The sequence below is a fragment of the Crinia signifera genome, chromosome 5, assembly GCF_055691185.1.
Source record: "Crinia signifera chromosome 5, ASM5569118v1, whole genome shotgun sequence".
NCBI classification, from domain to species: Eukaryota; Metazoa; Chordata; class Amphibia; order Anura; family Myobatrachidae; genus Crinia; species Crinia signifera.
In genome coordinates this window covers 157,273,464-157,293,650 of record NC_139221.1, presented here as the reverse complement: position 1 = coordinate 157,293,650, position 20,187 = coordinate 157,273,464, and the positions used below count along the sequence as shown (strand labels likewise).

Below are 20,187 nucleotides of genomic sequence, written 5' to 3'. Positions count from 1 at the left end.
CGGCAGTGACTGACTGGACTTGAACCTACCAAGTGCTAATGTATTTAGGACCACTGCCGGGTGCACTTCTGGGCTGCATCCCTGCCACTTACCATCCCTTGCTGGCTCCAAATACCCTTAGGGGTAAGGACTCATCCCTCTCTTTTTAGAAGTATCTTTTTACTAGCTTATGATATTTTGTATACAAATAAATTTGAATGTATTTTTAACCTATTCTCTGGCACCTGTTGAAATTATCACATCCATCTACTCTCCAAACTTGCTAGATACTTTGGTATATGTACCAAGATTTTCCATTTAGCTGCCTTAAAAGACCATTGACAACACTGAATCAGAAGCGCTAGGGATAATTCACTGTGTGCTGTGTACGTAGGCTGCCCTATGGAAAAGGGGTGCCACCCTCAAAAAGTACCAAAAAGAAGAGCAAAAACCATCTGGCGCCAAATGTACACAAGTAACAACACTTTAATAAAATAATAATAAATAAATCAATTGCATGCATGCAAACAATACAGAAAATATAAAAAGGAGTATAAATACATCCAACACTTAGCACATATGGTTAAAAATACCATAGAGGCATAGTCCTGACTGATGAATAAAATTATAATGGGTCAGAGTGGGCAGTTGGTGTTATGTCCCAGATAAACATATATAGCCGCAAACTTTGTTAGTCTATATCCTCCCAAAGATGAATTGTATCAATAGACCAATCGGTATTCACATATTCGTCTTCAGTTGTAACAATTTGTAGGCAAAGGAATGTAAGAATTGCAGTTTTGTATCCACAATAGGTAATAGGCTGAATGTCCATTGCCATTTATCAGGCTATTCCTGTTGGGCTGTTTGGTAGCAGGGGGAGCCGGTTCGCTCTGCCAGGAGTGATAAGCCCCTTTCACATTGCAGTTTTATTGCGTCATATTGACGATTTTTAACTGCTTTAAAACGGTTCCAGCTGCAATATGAAAGCTCCACAATCCATTTACCATTTACAAAATACCGGTATTTTTTAAACGTGTTAAAAGCAGGATCCTACACGTTTCAGAGCCGTTTTCCCTGCAGTCTGAACAGCTCAGAAACGGTATTTGCTACAAATGATAACCACACTTGATCCCCGCCCACAAGCAGGAAAAAAACATTTAAAATTACATTGTATGGCTTTCTAGGGGTGAAATGGGTTTAATCTGAAGGTACAAAAACAGTATTAAAACTGCAATATACCGTTTACAACATGCAATATGAAAGGGGTTTAACTGGCTTTTGACCAGTTTTAAGACACGTTTGCAAAAATGGGTTGAAAGCAGGTTTTTGCAATGTGAAACCAGCTTTACAGAGAAAGGGTGCCGCTGTATGCGCCTCGCGGCGTATCTCTTATCCGCAGCTGATGTAGTATATAGGCAGGGAGCAAGTGCCGCCTGTTCCCCGTAGTGCGTGGCCGTGTGGAGACCCGCTTCTGCAGGAAGTAAAGCCCATACTCCTGGGCTATGCCTACAGTCCTCCGTAAGAGCCGGGTAACGCTGGGTATAGCAGTCAATCTCAATTGCGCCGGGACTGTAATGTACGTGGATAAATCACTTCATAGTGTAGATGGTACCCCTCAAATCACCGGCCAATGATGTATGGATCTCCTCAAAAACGCATTTCACCGCGCTCAGGTCAGCTTTTTCAATTTGGAATCAAATTCCAAATTGAAAAATCCACCCTGAGCACGGCGAAACGCGTTTTTGATCAGTGATTATCAGTTATAGAAAAGTCAATCAAGGATCATGCAATTGTAAAATAATCACTTCTCCTCCGGTCACACAGTGCACTTAGATGAAATGTGAAAGGCCACTCAATGTGGTTCATCAGAATTATTTCATCCATGTTGTGCTTTCAATCTCTGACTACCTTTAACAACTCCGCACATTTATTCTCTCAGACTCATCCTATTCACTCTAATACTTTCTCATACAAGGAGAGAGACTGTTCTTAGACCATTCAAAAGCATAACAGTATTAACTGCACACAGCAAAAAGATATGGAAAAGTGAAATTAAATGAAGTAGTAATTTTACCTTTTTACACTTTATGGCTGTCAGCCCGATGCCCACCACCCAGGGACACTGGGGACAGCCTCAGGCTTCAGCTCGGGCTAGGGGGGTAGCCTGGAGTGGGGACCCCTTTATTGGGTGGTCCCCACTCCACCAGATTGGCTGGGGGAGCTTATAAAAAAAACTTTACCCTGGCTGTGGCATTAGCCTGCTGGCTGTTTGGGCCCGGTGCTGATTAAAAAAATATGGGGAACCCCTAGTCAATTTGTCCCCCGTATTTTAGTAACCAGGACTGGTCCATAAACCTGGTGCTGGTTATAGAAATACAGGGGGATCCCAACTACCCCCCCCCCCCCCCCCATATTTCTGCAACCAAGACCTGCTCAATGAGCCCAGTGCCCTTTTAGCTGCACAGGGTCAGTTTTTATTCTTATTTCATTCATTTTGTTTACACTGGCCAGCATAGCAAGGATCTGACAGCTCAATGCAATACTGGTGGCTCATATATATTTGGCAGCTGTATTTCCGGCACCCAAATACGAACGGATACGACATCGGAAAATAAGAATCTGGAGAATATGGTAGGATTGTAAATTTGCCGTATTCTCTATTCTTATTGCCGGGCCGTATACGGCCTATCCCATTCATACCCCTTCATTCGGTCATCAGCCATATACCGTATGTGGCAGACCTTCAGAAATGCAAGTAATCACAGACAGTTTGGCACACAGCAGAAAACGCAGCTACTTGTTTCACTGTCTTGGTTTTGCTCTATGATTAAAGTGATTGTAACTAAAATAATATTAACATATTAAATAATGTGCATCACCAAAGGCAACTCTTTCTTTTCTCTGTGGTATACAATGATAGGAATGAAAAATGACATTTCCTTTCCAATGTTTCTCATCCGCAGCATGTTATTTATTTATTAACCGTTTTCTATATAGCGCACACATATTCCGCCATATTTCTTTACAGACAGAATATTGTTAGGTTATGTTATGAGTTAAGGATTGCAGAGAATCCTATACTGGTGGGAGAAGTGGAAAGGGGGGTTCTAGTCTGCATGGCTAACAATCTTTAAAGTTATCTGTTTCACACTTATTTACATATCAGTTAAGTTATGTGCTGTATGGAATTTGTCTTTTTTGTTATTTGTATCTCGTTTATTGATACAAATACTACCTTTGTTCGATACACTTAAAAAAATACTTTGATAAATGAAACCTGACAAATTCCTATCCCATCTCTTCTGGATACTACATCATGGAGGTAACTGAAACCTGACAAATTCCTATCCCATCTCTTCTGGATACTACATCATGGAGGTAACGGTGACCAGTTTTATATCCCATGCCTGTCACAGGCAATGCTGGCAGCAGCAAGTGACATCATTTGGTAGCCTTGTCACAATAAAGAGTAGGAGTGTGAAAAGGGCTGTGTGTCATTGGGTCCACCCAATTTAGGTTGGCATGCATTGGGTCAACCAGTGAAGGTTGACAGGCCTTAGGTCGACACGTGAAATAGGTCAACATGGTTAAGGTTGACAGGGTCAGAAGGTTGACACAAGCATTAAGTCGACAATGGAAAGGTCAACAGTCACAAGGTCGACATGAGTTTTTCAGGTTTTCTTTTTCCCGCATGTCATCTAAGTGTAACGCGGTGCCTCACTGCGCTTGCCATGCTTCGGGCACGGTGCCACTCTGCATTTGGCACACTTTTATTCTCCCACCATGCTGTAGTGGATGGCAGGGCATAAAATGCCACCTGTCGGCTAAAAAAAAATAAAAAACATGGAAAACTCATGTCGACCTTTTGACTGTCGACCTTACCATTGTCGACCTAATGCTTGTGTTGACTTTCCAACCCTGTCAACCTTAGCTATGTCGACCAATTTCAGGTGTCGATCCTTTAGTTGTCGACCCAATGCATGTCGACCTAAATGGGTGCCGGACAGTTTCCCGACAGTTGGGATCCCAACAGACAAAATCCTGACACTCGGTTTCCCTATTCTCCCTTGTGGTGGTCCACGATCCCCATAGAGGGAGAATAGAATAGATGGCGAGCACAGCGAGCCACCGTGCCCGCAGCGTGGCCCGAATCGAGTGCGGCCAGTCGGCATCCCGACGTCTGGCTAATGACTGTCGGGATCCCAACTATCGGGATCAAATAGGGTTGACCTGGTGACCTTATCCCAATAAAAGCCTCCACATTGAGTCAAATTTACAAAGAGGTCATGGTACTTTTTTGCTGAAGCAGCATCCGCAAAACAAGGACTACAGTATCTCCAGGTCTGAGAGTCACCTGAACCTGAGCCAGTTCACTTGTCAACAGCAGTAAGTGCAACACATAAAACTAGAACAAAGAAAGAAATCTACAAACCCTGAGAAAACAAACAAAACTGTACAATAAAATCAAATCAATAATAAATGACCTAACATTTACATTTAGCGCACCCACCTAGTGGTGATTATTTGTGTTGTGCTATCCTTTGCTGCTACAGACATTTTCCACTGTAAGCATGGTGCCTTTGATGGGATGACTGGTGCACAATTTTACTTGCATCATGTATTACAGTAGCTAACATGAATTGTAAATTAAAAATCTAGTTTAAATTTCTAGGCTCACGAGGATGCAAGTGGCCTCAGGGTGACATTTACTGGTTAATTGCACAGATCTGGATACTGTTACGGATAGCAAGGAAATATTCATATTCTACCTCCACTCTAAACAAAGGATTCCGAGGGCACTCTGTAAACCTCCGTCTCCTATAACTAGAAAAGTACATTACTGTATATTGCACATTGCAATAATATGCTTACAAAGAACGATGTAAAAAAAAAAAATCAAGATGTTAATGTGTGAGGCTTGGGCAGCCTGGTGGCACAGCATATAGCACACTGGGTTCATGAGCTTGAATCCTGACCATTATATTATATGTGTGTTAATTGGATACTGACTTAAATGTACTGTATTGGGGTATGATGTGGACAAATACCCTCTGTACAGTAAGTGCATAATTGGTGGTTCTTATATAAATAATCAAACAATAGTGTACCCTACACACGTAGCGCTATACGGGCATGTTCTGAGTGATGTTACTTCATTTAACTACATTGCTCAGAAAAACGCTGTGTGTGTAGGCCCTATAGCGATAATGATGCCTGGCCCCGCACCTCGCTATCTCTCGGTGATTAATAACCCGCACGCTGTTCTCACTGGAGTACACTGGCCCTGACAGATCATTTAGCACACAGCGCTGACACATTGCTGTGCAGCGCTGTGTGCTGAGCTATCTAAGCGTTCTGAGAGATCTAGCATCGCTAAGAATGCTCATATACACACCTTGCTATGTGTGTAAGCCCCATAAGAATAAAGGAAGATCAGGGTTCCCTTAGTCTCCATTCACCAAGGAAATGATTTTACTTTCAGGTATATAAAGCAGGTGAACCACATGTGTCTGTTGGCAGTATTAATTCACTACCGTGCATTTCAGTCAGAGACCACAAACTGACAGTAGCACGCAAAGCATATTAAGATACCACGAGTGATACAAAATACATACAAGCCAGAGGAAAGTAGAGAGAAATTGTGATTACATAGCTTGGAAAATTATGTCAAATTTTCTTATATTTAAAAATACACATTAAGTGTACACAAGAAATGATCCTAAGTAACAATATAGTATGGATTTGTATATTGTAATGAAATGCTTACCTCCTCCATATGTCTGACATAAATATGGAAATCTCCATACATTTCCCAAGCCCACTGCGAATCCAACACATGTCAAAATATACTGCATTTTATTGTCCCATTTGGGTCTGTCCTGAGACTTAGGGACATGTGAAAGCTGATTACTAGACATGGTCTATATCAGACAGATTCCTTAATACAGAGTCTTACAGCTCCCAAGTGACACCATACATTAGTAATATAACATGCTAGAAAGAGTCCTTTATCCCCCACAGCAGCATTAATATGCCCCAAATTAGCATATGCAGCTATATTTAGAAAAACAAATGGTTAGAAAAAGCATTATTTAGTTTCATATTATAATTGGAATTTTTCTCACAGATACAGTGTTAATTTGTAACCAATATTAAAAGATCTTCAGTGTTTTATTGTCTTAACTAAACAATGGTATATCCATTAACCACTCAGGGAAAATGTCATAGGGTACACTAAGCACTGCTTCATGTACTGTAATTGTCTACTATGAATTAAAATGATAACTATGGCCCTTATTCAGATCTGATTGCAGTACAAATTTGTTTGGAAAATGGGCAAAACCATGTGTACTGCAGGTGGGGCAGATGTAACATGTGCAGAGAGAGTTACATTTGTGTGAGTTATTTTGTTTCTGTGCAGGGTAAATACTGGCTGCATTATTTACCTGCAATTTAGATTTCAGTTTCAACACACCACACCTAAATTGAACTCTCTCTGCACATGTTACATCTGCCCCACCTGCAGTGCACATGGTTTTGCCCATTTTCCAAACAAATTTGTACTGCACTCAGATCTGAATAAGGGCCTATGTGTGTGATGACTACATATCCAAAATTCCTATAGTAATACAGTAGCAGTTCTGTAGCCTAGTTGCAACTGTATTAGCATACAACTCTGAATTAAGCCCAGTGGGGCAGATGTATTAACCAGTGTATGCTGCACTTAGCATACCTCCCAACTGTCACGATTCCGTCGGGACAGTCCCGATTTTCGGGTCCTGTCCCGCTGTCCCACCCGCGGCAGGCATTGTCCCGCTGCGGGGGGTGGCAGTTGGGAGACCCCCCAATCTAGTAGAATAGACGCTGTGCGCATGCGCACAGCGTCTATTCTCGTCTGAAAATGAGGTCGCGGCTAATTAGCATAAGCCACGCCCTCATTTGCATACGCCCGCCCCCTTTTCGGCCGCCCGCGCGAGTGTCCCTATTTCCTCCGGACGGAAGTTGGGAGGTATGACTTAGTGTTGGTAAGGAGCCTCCTGGCACTTATAGTGGCTCTCTCATCTTTTAATAAGGGAGAAGTCCTCCCTGTTGACTTGGGGCAATGGCAACTCTGGCCGGCGTGTAGCAAATGTCGTGTCCCTGTTCTCTAACTTCGGTAGGGGTGAGAAGGATTGCAGGGAATGGAGCGGGCTGCACCGAATAGGACCTTTCCTGTCCGGGGTCCACTGGTAAAACTGGGAGTCAGTGGGTGGCAACGTCACTTAACACATAAAGGGCCTCAGGGTGTTGTGCCTCTTACAATTGGTGGGGGTCTCAGGCGCCTGGCTCAGCGGGGATGAACTAGTGGCAGGTGGGCTCCAGCAGTAGGGGTCAGATTTGGGCAGACACTGACAATACTAGGTGCCTCAAGGGCAAACTCACGGTTTTGGTGACATCCGTCTCCCAAGGTGCCGCCAGGATGGTGGGCGATCTTTCCCCCCATGTGCAGGTAATGAGCCGGGACCTGCAGAACACTGCAGGGGCACTGTGGGAGCACTTCTTGCTCTCGGCTTCACCCGGCGTTCCCAGATATCCCATGGTTAGCTGGAAAGCACAGCGCCTTGTTGTTCTACAGTTATGGGGTGTTACATCCTTGTAATTGATTGACATTATACATATACGTCTCAGTGGTATGGTATGCTTATGTGTACAATTATTGAGAATGGCAAATTGACTGGCTGAGATATTGACATTGTCACCCAATTTTTTTTTTTTTGGGGGGGGGGGGTGGATCGTGACCTCTTTATATGTCAACATTGTCCATGTCGCCCTTTTCCTTATTACTCTTCTTTATTGTGGGATCGCTTAGTGTGGCTCAAACTTGTTTTTTCTTGTATGTCCTTTTCCTCGTGTCAACCTTTTTCCAATGGCAATCTTGTGCATGGCGACCTTTTTCCGATGTCGGCTTTGTACATGATGACCTTTTGAGGTTGAGCTAGACATTGTCAACCTAGACATTGTTGACAAGCTATAACACACACAATAATATATTTTACATGTGTTGTTTTACAACCATTAATCTTACATTAAAAAAAAATCAAGTCTCATTAATGTGCTTAAAGTAATGTATTAAATATTGGGTTTTTATAATGGGTTTAATAGGTTTCTTCTTTCGGCAGGTTTAAAAGGTATATTTAGATACTGTAGGTTTCATTTTTTTAAGTGTATTTGATATGAAAAGAACACACTACATAAATGGATGACCCCTTTAATATAACCCCAAATATCCCACTATATAATACTACTGTGATAAGCAGGGGCTGGCTGGCAATGGATCTTTGCCGTAAAAATAAATAAACATATATAAAATATGTCACACAAGGCAGTCCTATTGGGAGTCCCCTCCCTCCGGGACGCCTCTACATGGGCTGCTGAGTGGCAGCCCATAAAACCGGGTCCCGCGCATGCGCAGTACGAGGACTATACTGCGCATGTGCCGAACCCGGGACCCAGAATATGCCTTCGGAGCTGCTGCAAAAGCAGCCCACAGATGCTGGGGGCCAGAGCATGCGCAGTATTAAAGAGGCTACTGCACATGCGCCGGCTGCACGATGGGGACCGGGAATGGCGCAGACAGCTGAGAGGAGCAGGAACATGACAACGGCAGTGGAGGGGGGGCCCGCATCGCGGCAGCCCCCTCCTCTGGAGAGGTAAGAGAGAGAGAGGTACTGCTCAAGCAACACAATAATAGACCCCCTTATACTGTACTTGTACTTGCACATAATGCCATATAGAATAAGCCAAATTTCACAGAGATTGAGTAAAAATTCACATTATGTTACACAGAATAAGCCATAATTCACACATAACGAGCCAAAATTCGCATAATGCCACACAGTATAAACCATAATTCACACAGAAGGAGTAAAAATTTACGTTATGCCACCTGAATTGAGCCAAAATTCACAATATGCCACACGGAATAATCAAAAATTCACACGCAATGATTAAAAATTCACATTATTCCACAGAGAATAAGCCAAATACACATACTGTAGTAGGAGACAAAATTTACATTATGCCACATGGAGTGGGCCACAATGCAGGGACATTGTCGGTGGGGACACAGGTACATTGTCGGTGGGGATGCAGGGACAGTGACAGCATGGAGAGATGCAGGGACAGTGACGGCAGGGAGAGACAGAGCACTAGGGAGGGATAGAGTGACATAGGGTGCTAGGGAGGGCAGAGAGATGCAGGGCACTACCAGGGGCGTAACTAACTTTTTACCGCCCCCCCCCCCGCCGCACGTTTATTCCGCGCCCCCCCCACACACACACCTAACCTGCCCCCCCTTCTTACCCGCGGTCTGCGTCTCGCCCGGCTCTCTGTCGGGACCTTCCTGACGTCACGGTCCCGGCCGGCTCCTGCTGCTACAATGAAAACGGACCCTTAGAAAATGGCTGCCCCCATACTGCAGACAGAAAACTGTCTGCAGTATGGGGGCAGACATTTTCTAATTGTCAGTTTTCATTGCAGCAGGAGCCGGCCGGGACCGTGACGTCAGGAAGGTCCCGACAGAGAGCCGGGCGAGACGCAGACCGCGGGTAACTATAGCCCCGCAGCCCCCCCCCCCGGCGGCGCCCCCAATTTCTCTGCGCCCCCCCGCCACCGCGGGGGCTGCGGAGCTATAGTTACTCCACTGCGCACTACAGAGGCGTAGGGTGCTAGAGAGGGCAGAAAGATGCAGGTTGTGGTGGAAGCCAGGGAAAGCAGGAATTGGTACTGTATTAGGAGGAGGAGTGCTGCATATTAGAGGACAGCCAGGGCAGAATAGGTGGCAGCTGGGGACAGCAGGAGTCCTGGCACAGGACAAGGACATAAGGAAGCTGGGTACTGCCCCACTCATTACAGAGAGTGAGGGGACTGCTGGGGCCAGGGCAGGTGTGCTGTAACGCTGAGACATCCCTAAGGAAGGTAGGAGGGGAGGAATGTACAATAGAGAGGGGGCGGATCCATGTGTGTACCTGGTTCTTGCAGGGGATGGTGTGGCTGTCATAGATGCGTCCAGAGCTCAGCCCAGCCCAGCAAACCCAGCCCAGAGCTCAGCCAAGCCCCCAGCTGAACTCACACTGCCGCGGTGCCACCGCTGCTGCTACTGGTAGTCTCTCCGGTAATTACAAAGCTCGCGTTCCTGCAGCCAATCACCGTGGCTGCTGGAACTTGAGTTCTAATTGGCTGGCGGCCGGTGCCACATTTAAAATAGCCGCTGATTGGGTGGGGAAGCCTGCACTCACTGTGCAATGCGCTGCACTCTGTATAGAAGCAAGCGCAAGATGGGGCCCCCCTGGCCCAGCCCGCCACTGGTGATAAGACATAAATAATTGTTACCAGTGATGTAGCTAGGTGCCACAGTGCCTGGAGCAAGGGCATGTTTTGCGGGGCTCTGCAGGGTTTGGCGGGTTTGGCGTAACATTATACCACGCACCGTAATGCTCATTGCACATTTTAGCGAACTTTGTAATACTCATTACACAAAAAGCCACATGCCGTAATGCCAATTACACATAAGGCCACACATGATGCCCATTACATACTATATAACAAACCGTAATGCCCATACACATTTGGCACATAAGTGCCACTTACCTACATGCTCATTGCTAGGAACTTGCCTGATGCCAGGGGCTTCATGCTTGATGCCAAGGGGGACTGAAATTTGCTCGTTGCCAAGGCAGCAGCAGTCAGCCTCCTCCTCCAACAGTCTACAGGCAGCCAGCACTTGGGACGGAGACTAGTGATGATGCTGCTGCAGGGGCAGGGTAGTGTCCTCCTGATTTCTGCTGTGCTGCCCGGCCGGCTCATCATCACAGCCGACTGAGCCGAGCAGCAGCAGCTTCAGGAAGGACATGGGGAAGATCGTCTGAGCCGAGCAGGAGGGTGGGCAGGCAGGCGCAGGGCAGCACATAGAAAATTAAGCGATTCCAGACTCCCGGCCCGTGCAGTGGCGGAACTTGCACCTTCTTATCAGGGACACCCCCCCCCCCCCCAATCTTCACTACAATGCCCCTCAGAGAGGAGATAGAGGGGAAGGGGGTGACAGTGTGTTTGTGTGTGTGGGGGGGGGGGAGCAGGAGAGAAAGAGGGATAGAGAAAGAAAGAGGAGATGGAAAAAGAGGTGAGAGAGGTTAGATGGAGGGAGCAGGGGGTAGGGAGCAGGAGAGAGACAGAGAGAGAGAAGAGAAATGGTGGGGGGATGAGAGGAGGTGGAGGGAGGAGGAGTGAGAGAGGGTCTGGAGAGGGAGAGCTAGAGAGAGCAGGGAAGAAGAAAAGGAGAGGGGATGTGGTGGGGGGACACCTGCATCAATTAATACCTCCTAATCACATCCCCTCACTCCTCCACCCCCACTACAGGCTTCCCCCTCCCCCCTCCAGTATAATTATGTAGTTCCAGCATTTAATTAAGGCCTTCTCAGTGCTGGGTCTCTGCCTCTCTGCTACTGGTCAGTGGTGCTGTCATTGTGTGGGAAACCAAGATGTGTGCAAAAGACAATCTTGGGAAGACGGGCTCATCTCCGACTGCTCATCAGTTGCTGCAGCCTGTGCAGCTCGGTCACCCACACAGAGACAACGGCACCAGCATCAGACTGGGCTTGCAAATTTCATGCTGGGGCTGGTCACTAGTAGTGACGTTGAGCCCCAGCAACATCAAATAGATGAGCGGGCAAATGAGGCAGGACCAGCAGTAAGCATTGCGCTGGTGGGGGCACGGGATGGGGGGGAGGGCACGCGGCCACCCTTCAACTCTTCAGCGCCTGGAGCGTGTGCTCCACTCGCTCCGCCCTCCCTACGCCCCTGATGAGTACTACACATATATGTTGCATTGGCACACACTAACGGGTAAATTTACAAAAGATTTACTGTTGATTACATAATCAGCCATTAGAGGCTGCTGCAAACACATATTTGGCCTTATTCAGGTTTGTTAGTTCGGACACCTTGGTTTACAAGGGGTCTGATGTTGTGCATCTGCGTACACTCATTTCTGTGTATGTGCAGAATCCGGGTGTGTGGACAGGGTGCTCAGGGGTGCACGCACCCAAGTGTGCAGGCGGGGGTGTGGGGTAGTGTGGGGCAGCACGTTGGGCCATTTGCAAATGGGAACACCCAGCATTTCATGGGGGTTCCCATGAGAACACTCAGCTTTCTCATGCAATGCCCCAATGACGCGGGTGCGGGGGGCAGACAGCTGAATGTCACCGAATGTCAGCTGCCCACCCACTTCCTCTTGAGCGTCCACGCATATGTAAGTGTCTTGAGAGTCACTTTTATATGCTTGCATCTTCACCATCATTCGACGGTCGATGACCATCGAATGGTGTGGGTGGATCCCAGAAGGCTGCGAATAGATGTTACTGGCTAACATCCATTCCCAGGCCCTGCAAAGGAATTGTGGCATCCCACTACAGTGGTGCCCCTAAGCTGCCCATGCGCCATAGCAGGGCTCAACAATTGTGGCTAATGCTGCTGATGGGACGCTATTCTTATTGTCCAGTACTGAGGGGGTTAATCTGGCCAGCAAGCACTTCAGCTCCCTTCCACATGCAAGGATCGTGTCTGGCTCCTGATTGGCCGGCTAGAGAGCGCGGAGAAGAGGAGGTCAGAGGTGAAGGTGGATTGCAGAGCTGAGCAGTGTGAAGGAGGTAGCGTGCTGAGAAGGGAGAAGCGGAGCGCGGCTAACCTGTGTTGTTGCAGAGCGGTGCACAGCGGGCATCTGAAGAGGAGCAGTGTGCAGCCCGAGACAACATGGAGAAGAATGGCCTCTGTCGCAAAGGTGATTGGCTGGTGATTGACGGCGGGCGGAGAGAGAAACGGGCCGCACTGCTGAGCAAAAGCCAGGAGGAGAAGGGGATGCTGACCAAGCATTGATCCAGGAGGCAGTCACAGGCGGCAGAGCTGCAGGCCGGGATCCGGGCAGAGGATAAGTGTCACGGCAGGAGTCAGGAGCCGCGTGTGAGTCAGGAGAATCGTTACTGGCCGGAGTCGGCATCTTTTGCAGACGCAGCAGGTACACTGGGTACCAACTCCGTTAAGTAGCCTCAAGGCCTTCCAGCATACCCCATTAAGCCACCGACGCCCCTGTTCCCTTCATCCAGCCCCAAAGCAGGACAGTGTGTTATACTCAGGGAGACAGGCCCCGGAGCAGGCCGCTACGCCTCCCCTTTGTTAGGCAGAGACTGCCCTATAGCTGCCTCCACATCAGCCATTCATTTAGGCGGGCCTTGCACCCTCAGTCACAGCCCCACAGACCCGGGGAAGCCAAAGGGGTTTCACACATCTGGCCAATGAGAGGCCAGGGAGGAGCCTCAGTGTGGTTAGAGAGTATCAGCAGGATACATGACCCCATCGCAAGGTTTATTATAGAGCAAGACTTCTTTACTAACAGTCTAGCGCATTCATTACAAGGAGCTGCCCCAAGTAACGGGAGCTTGCTTGTCCCTCATCAGAGGTTGTTGTTCACTTCAAGTATTTTAGAAGGCCACTGCATCACCCACAGGGAGTCACCCTAGGTAACGGGAACTCGCCTGTACCCCTTTTAAAAGGGGACTGTTAATTCATTCTGGCCAGAATCATAGTAGTGTGCACACTAAGGCAGGGACCACCCTTCCCCTGAGGATTTATCTTCGTGGGACCTTTCTTTGAACTCAGTGACTGTGTATTGTAGCTGGGACTACAGTTCTAAGATACACTTGTGTAAGGTATAGAGGTATAGTGCCATCTGGCGAATATTCAGAGGTTTTGCAACCTATTTAGAGTAGCGTGGCTGAATGCTAGCCCTATTTTTCCTGACATCATTTTTCTTAGAGTGTCTTCTTTAATCACGTTCTTTGGTCATTTCTTATTGAGGTCTTTATGATATGTCATTACACATGTAGAAGTGTGAAGGTTATTGTCTTTTTGATAAGGAATCATAAATGAACAGTATCGATCTGCCCTTGTCTTTTTGAAGTGTTCATTGGCTGCTAAACTAGGACAGTAATGGTTAAATGTCTTTTTCTTTCATGTGATGTTTGCATAAAGTCTTTGAAGGTATTGCAGCAATTGCATAACGTTTTTCATTAATAAATACTCATTGCTGCTAACCGTGGTTGCCATCTTTTCTTGATGGGTTTTCCCCAGGGTGTCCCATCTCTTGCCTCCAGTGTCTACCATCTACTAACAAGGGCCGTGAAGAGAGCTGCATTGCCTGCCGTTGCCATACTCAGGTACGTGGTGGTACCGCCTGTACTCACAGGGGGCACCTGTCACAAAATCACCCTTTCGAATTGGTGGCACCCAGGTCACCATTCACGAGGCGAGATTTGGTGAACTCGCAAGGCTGCGAAATCACAGCCTTGTGCAAATCAACCAGAATAGCCCCATTATGCAAAAGAGTGAGCACAATGCTGGATATTTTTAAAGAAGACTACAGCAATAGGCCAGACAATGGAAAACAAGACAATGGAACCTACCCAAAAGTACACTTTCACTGATCTGGTGGCCTTATTTGCCTCATTATACTTGCACTCAGCAGGACAATACAGAAGCAACAACAGTAGCCAGGAGTAACATTCATAGCCAGATTCACAGATAGAGTTTAAAATGTAATGTATGGGGTTTGCCTGGGGCAAGGGGTGGTGGGATGGGTAGTTGGGGCTGCGGAGTAGGAAAGTGGTGTAAGGTCCCTGGACATAGGCAGAAACCTCCGGCGGCTTTGAGAAGGAGACACTTAAGGAACATTTGGGGCTGGGAATAAGCATGCATGGGGGTATATGGGGTGCAGTGTTGAATGGACCTGTGCATGCTAACACACAGGCCAGAGGGTTATGTGACAGGGGTGGAGGGAAAGGTCAAAATCACATTGTGATTTGGGGCAAGAAGGAGGCAATAGTGATAAATGTTGGGGTGTGTGGAGTGGGTTGGCTGGGGCCAGGGGTGGAGGGATGGGTAGCAGGGGCCATGGAGAGGGTTTGTCGGATTAGGGGCTGTGTGATGGCTTTCCATAGCGTCCTGCCAGGGAAAGTTGTTCACCCCCGGCAAAATTGCTAAAATGGGCAAAAAACGCTCAGCACTGAGCATTTTTCAGCCAACGATATTCCCCATAATCAGTCTGCATACAGGCTGGGCAAAAAGCCAAGTCTGTATGCACCTTTACTCTTAAAAATAAGGCATTACTATGCAAGAATTCTTAATAGAGAAGCTTAAAATACGTATCTGGTCATAGTGTTCATAACAGAAGCATAATACATTGATTAGTAGCACAGTTATCAGATAGTGGTACACAAATTCAATATTGCAGGAACAAAAATAAAGGTTATTATAATATTATAATGATATTATAATGAATCAATTAGACCCAGGAACCAATCCTTTTCACAAAACTAAATATGCTGCATTTTACTTATTTTGCAAATGGCTTTTGACCCTTAAGGTAATGACAACAGGATCAAGGTAATGTTAATCATTGTTTTCCATCTATTAGTTGCTTGATTATCCACTGACTTGTGAAGGTGGTTGATAAATGTTTCACATACTACAAAGGAAATGCAAACATAAACCATTAATGATTGCAAGTCTCTGCTACTACAGTGCCATTCTGTTTGGGCTGTTTAAATATTGCAATTTTAATGTTATATTTTGCCTTACATAATCCATGGCATTATGAAATCCAAAATAATAAAAGCTGTTGGACTTTAACTTATGTGTATGATTTTCTAGTTTACAGTAATGACATTGGTTGAATACTCTGCATTTAGAACACAAACTGACACACTGGGCCTTATTCTGATTGAGTCGGACGGCTGCGTGTATGGTCGGACGGCCAATGTTTGGTGTTTGCGCATGTGCAGAGGCGTTTCTGCGCATGTGTGAACGCCTCGCACATCTGTTCAATGCGTGAGTTCCATGCAGAAAACGATCGGTCGGAACCATCCGAGCAGGGGGTGGAGAGGGGCGTGAATAGATGTTTGGGATCATTACCATATGCATATGCCCCGCATTTCATGGGCATTTCCATGAATAATCTGGTAATCTGGCCGTAATACACATTTGGGGGCGGACATCTGACATAGCAGGATGTTATCTGCCCACCCATATCCCTGCTTTCATACGGAAAAATGTCCGAGTGGTCTGGAGCACTCGGTGCTGCCTGACCGCTCGGTCCATCATTCGATGGTTGGCGACCATTGGAGAATGGGGGAGGTTCCCACAGATGGGGGAGGTGTTCGCATGAAACGCGGTCCAGCGTCTTACTGCATTCGGACGGTGTGAGCAATCCGTACGGTAGGCGGGGCTAAGAACACTCTGTGCCCAAACCGAAATACGCATCCATCCGATTCAACTAGATTAAGGGCCAATATCCTGGCAGTATGATACTGTACATAGTTTCCTTCTTCAGCACAATATTATGAAACTTATGTTAGCTACACACTATGCCAATTTTTTGTTCGAACCAACAATGGGCACAATATGTTTTTGCAGTTGGAAGGACCTAATATGATCAGAACGTAGTAAGCAATTTCTTTCTGTGGCACCACACTGAATTTGCATATGTCCACCCACAAGTAGGTTAAGGTAATCAGGATACACCATAGCAAATAGAAGATTATCAAGAAGCACAAACACTCTGCATGACATTGGGACCTTTGGGCAACAACGTTTGGCAAGTTTGACCAATTTGACAATTGAAGCTGAGCCTTTCTGTACCTACACACTACACACTAAAGCAGGCAAATCACCTAATTATTTGCAATTTGGTCCAATGACTGTACAGTGTGTAGCTAGCTTTAGAGGCTGGGGTTTTTTTAAGCACTTTGTGCTGGAATAAATGCACATATTTACATTTTTTAGCATTTAAAAAAATATATATTGTGGCAGAGACAGCATCTGACTCAACCTCTGACTCAGTCGTTATTTCTTCTAAGACACCGGGCCTTCATGCACCACTGTTTCTACAATAACCATCAGAAGAGCACCAGGGCAATCCTACCAGCATTTGGTATCGAGAGTGCCGGCCATCCCATTGATATACTATGCATACCCTCCAACATTTTTAGAGCAGAAGTCGGTACACATACGGAAAGGGGGCGTGGTCATGGATAAAGGGGGCGTGGCCACGCCCCCTTTCCGAATGTATACTGGTCATTTTTTCAGATATATGTGTTTTTATATATATAGAAAGTCACTTTCTCTGTATGGTCTACACATCCTATCCTTCCAACTGTCCCTCGGCGTCTCTCTCCTTTTCTTTACTGACGTCTGCCTGACTGGCCTGGCAGAGGTGGTCAGTTTGTAGATCCGTGTGACTTCTACACTGACAACTGCAGCTTCCGGATGACGCTGTGCGGGAGCGCAGTGTCAGCGGAGTACACGGGCTTCGCTTAACTCCGGGCTGGGGGAGACTTGTTGCAGGTGCGATGTGTCTTCTTTAGGGAGTAGTACTTCCTGGGGTCCGCAGTGCCAGCGCGTGACATCATAACGCTGGCACCAGGGGAGAGAGGTACACAGTGTCACACCAAACGGAGGAGCCAGGACAAGGACGGAGTCGGGCATATTGGAGAAAGCACCAGTCGGTGACTGACAGGAGCTGGGGGAAGCAGCAAAATAATCGGTACATTCGGTACAATCTTTATTTGCCGGTACAGACTGTTAAAAAACGGTACTGTACCGGCAAATCCGGTACAGTTGGAGGGTATGACTATGGTCTGTACAAGTTAACGCAGCTGCAGAATTATCTATTACATATTTGCTATGTCTGTAAATGTAATCACAAATTTAAGAGTACACCTCTGACTCCCTTTGATGCATCCCATTATCAGCAATCACAGAGGGAGATTTTGAGAAAAAAAATCTAAACTTATCTTTTACCTGCATTTAAGGCATAATGACATTTCAGTATATTGTTAAATACAAAATCAAGCACTTTAGGTCTTTAAATAATAATAATTTTTAAAAAGTAATATTATTTTAACTTTAAACTAATTCCCAATCAAACTAAAAATATTGGTGGAATTACATGAGATACTATATCATACTGTATGTTCCACAAAAAAAGTTGAGTTGATAGTAAAAATAAATCATTATTAACAAAGTAATTAAATAAATATGTGATGCATCTGCTAGTCAGTCAGGCTACATTTTAATTATACTGACACCAACATAGGTCCAAGGACCTTTAGACGCAAAGTGGAAATGTTTAAAACCTTTGAGAGAGTTACCCATAGCAACCAATTAACTTAACTGTCATTATAAATTATACCTAAAAGGTGATTGGTTGCTATGGGCAACTTCTCTAAATGTATCTGTGGCAAAGTTTCTATAAATGTTCCCAAATAAGATATATGTGGAACATAGGTAATTAAAAGGTAGTATTTATTATATTTTATAAAAATTCACAGTAAAACTAATAACAGTTTAGGGTGGAATAAGCCTTTGAAAGTGAATACCTGTACATGATTACACCATTGTATCTTTTGTTTTTTGAAAGGCAGACAGTTGAAAAATAACATTTATCGTACTAATACCCATTTTTTTCAAGCCTTTACTCAGGCACTAATTGAAGCAGAAAAGTAGACAATCCTATTTGATGAGCAGTTTGGATTCTAAACTGCTCTGAACATCCGGGATCTGACCCGCGACTCTAGTGTTCCCGCCATACACCAGGCAAAATTACATCCTCTTGGCATTAGATTCTGACAGGTTTTAGATTCTACATAAGGAACTGTGGCCAGAACTCTCAGGGGAGTATGTACTAAGGGAGAAATGGGGTAAAAAATAATCCCCAAGATTTCTGGATTTTAACCACATTTCAGAATGTACTAGAGCCCTGCTACTGGGGCTCCGATGCAGAGGATAATGCCAATGGGTGGCAGGATGTACTGCAAGTGGTTGGTACAATAGGACGTCTTGCTCACACACACACACAGCTGTTTGCTGTGCTGTACTCTGCTGTATTGGCTGTGCCCACAGTCCAAACTCCAGACTTACAAGAGACTGTGTTCTGTATATAGTCAATGTATATGGTTACACATATGTATGCTGTGCTGTGCTGTGCTTTGCTGTTTTGGCTGTGCTGTGTCAAACGCCAGACTCCATACTTAAAAATGGCTGTACTCAGTATATAGTCAGTGTATAGGGGGCATGTAGCTGTATGCTGAATTGTACTCTGCTGTAAATTGGTTTATGTACATTTAAAATGGCTATTCACAAGCAGAACTACATTGTGCATTGTGTGACTCACTGTCGGATATTCTTCTATTGTTTGTACTGTTTTGTGCACTTTATCCTACTGAGCTTTGTTCAGCTGCTTCGATAAGCCATGTGGCTCTACACAGTTTGAACTGAGATACAGGTTAATAAAGGGTACATTTTAGATAAAAGTTCTAGTTGCCCATACCAACCAATCAAATTATATCTATTATTTTCTAGAAGGTGCTAAATAAATAAGAAGTAGAATTTGATTGGTTGCTATGGGCAACATCTCATCTTCAATAGAACTCCCATCTTAGTAAATTTGTGTGGCTCCGAACAGTTTGAACCAAGCTGCAAGTAAAAAAATAAAGAATATATAAACATATATATACTGTGTCTTGTTTTCCTTAGTGCACATTGTAAGCATACATACAGATGTAGCCACGCTCATCGTTGCTGCACCAATCGCCATGAACAACTCCCATGGTAATTAATATTATCCCGCCACCATGTGCATGCATCTAATTTGATCATATGGCTCATAAACACATTGATTTGCAATATCGCTGTGTGGCGATTCAGCACCGTGTGTTCAAATTTGGCGTGGCAAACAGGCACAAGTGTCTGGATCACCGCAATGATGAACCTGGCTACATTTATATATAAGCCCTGTGAATCCACACAGCTTGAATTGAGCTGGAAGTAAAATAAAAAAAAATATATATATATATATCTATTCATGTAATGTGGCCGCGTGGGATGCCGGATAAACTCAGACTTTTTTTTAAAGTGGCAATCCTTCACAAGGCATGGTTTTGCCTTATAAGTGATTGTCCATTTAAAAAAACTGCCAAGTTGCCCAGCATCCCACATGGCCTCCAAACTCAGGTGGCAATACATCCTGCTCATTACGTGTACTGTTCGGTGCACTTTACTTTAGTGTGCTTTGTTTTCATGCATATATAAGTGTTGTGACATGCAGTTTGAACCGAGCTG

General features: G+C 45.4%; 1 protein-coding gene across 1 annotated transcript in view; it reads right to left on the bottom strand.

The window, feature by feature from the left end:
• LOC146005746 (sodium-dependent neutral amino acid transporter B(0)AT3-like) overlaps positions 1-5,900 on the bottom strand; it is a 51,087-nt gene extending 45,187 nt beyond the window's left edge. The window contains exon 1 of the mRNA XM_083145174.1: positions 5,750-5,900. Within this exon, the coding sequence (XP_083001300.1) occupies positions 5,750-5,900 (151 nt within the window). The remainder of the gene's footprint in view (positions 1-5,749) is intronic.
• Between the last annotated feature and the right edge of the window lie 14,287 nt (positions 5,901-20,187).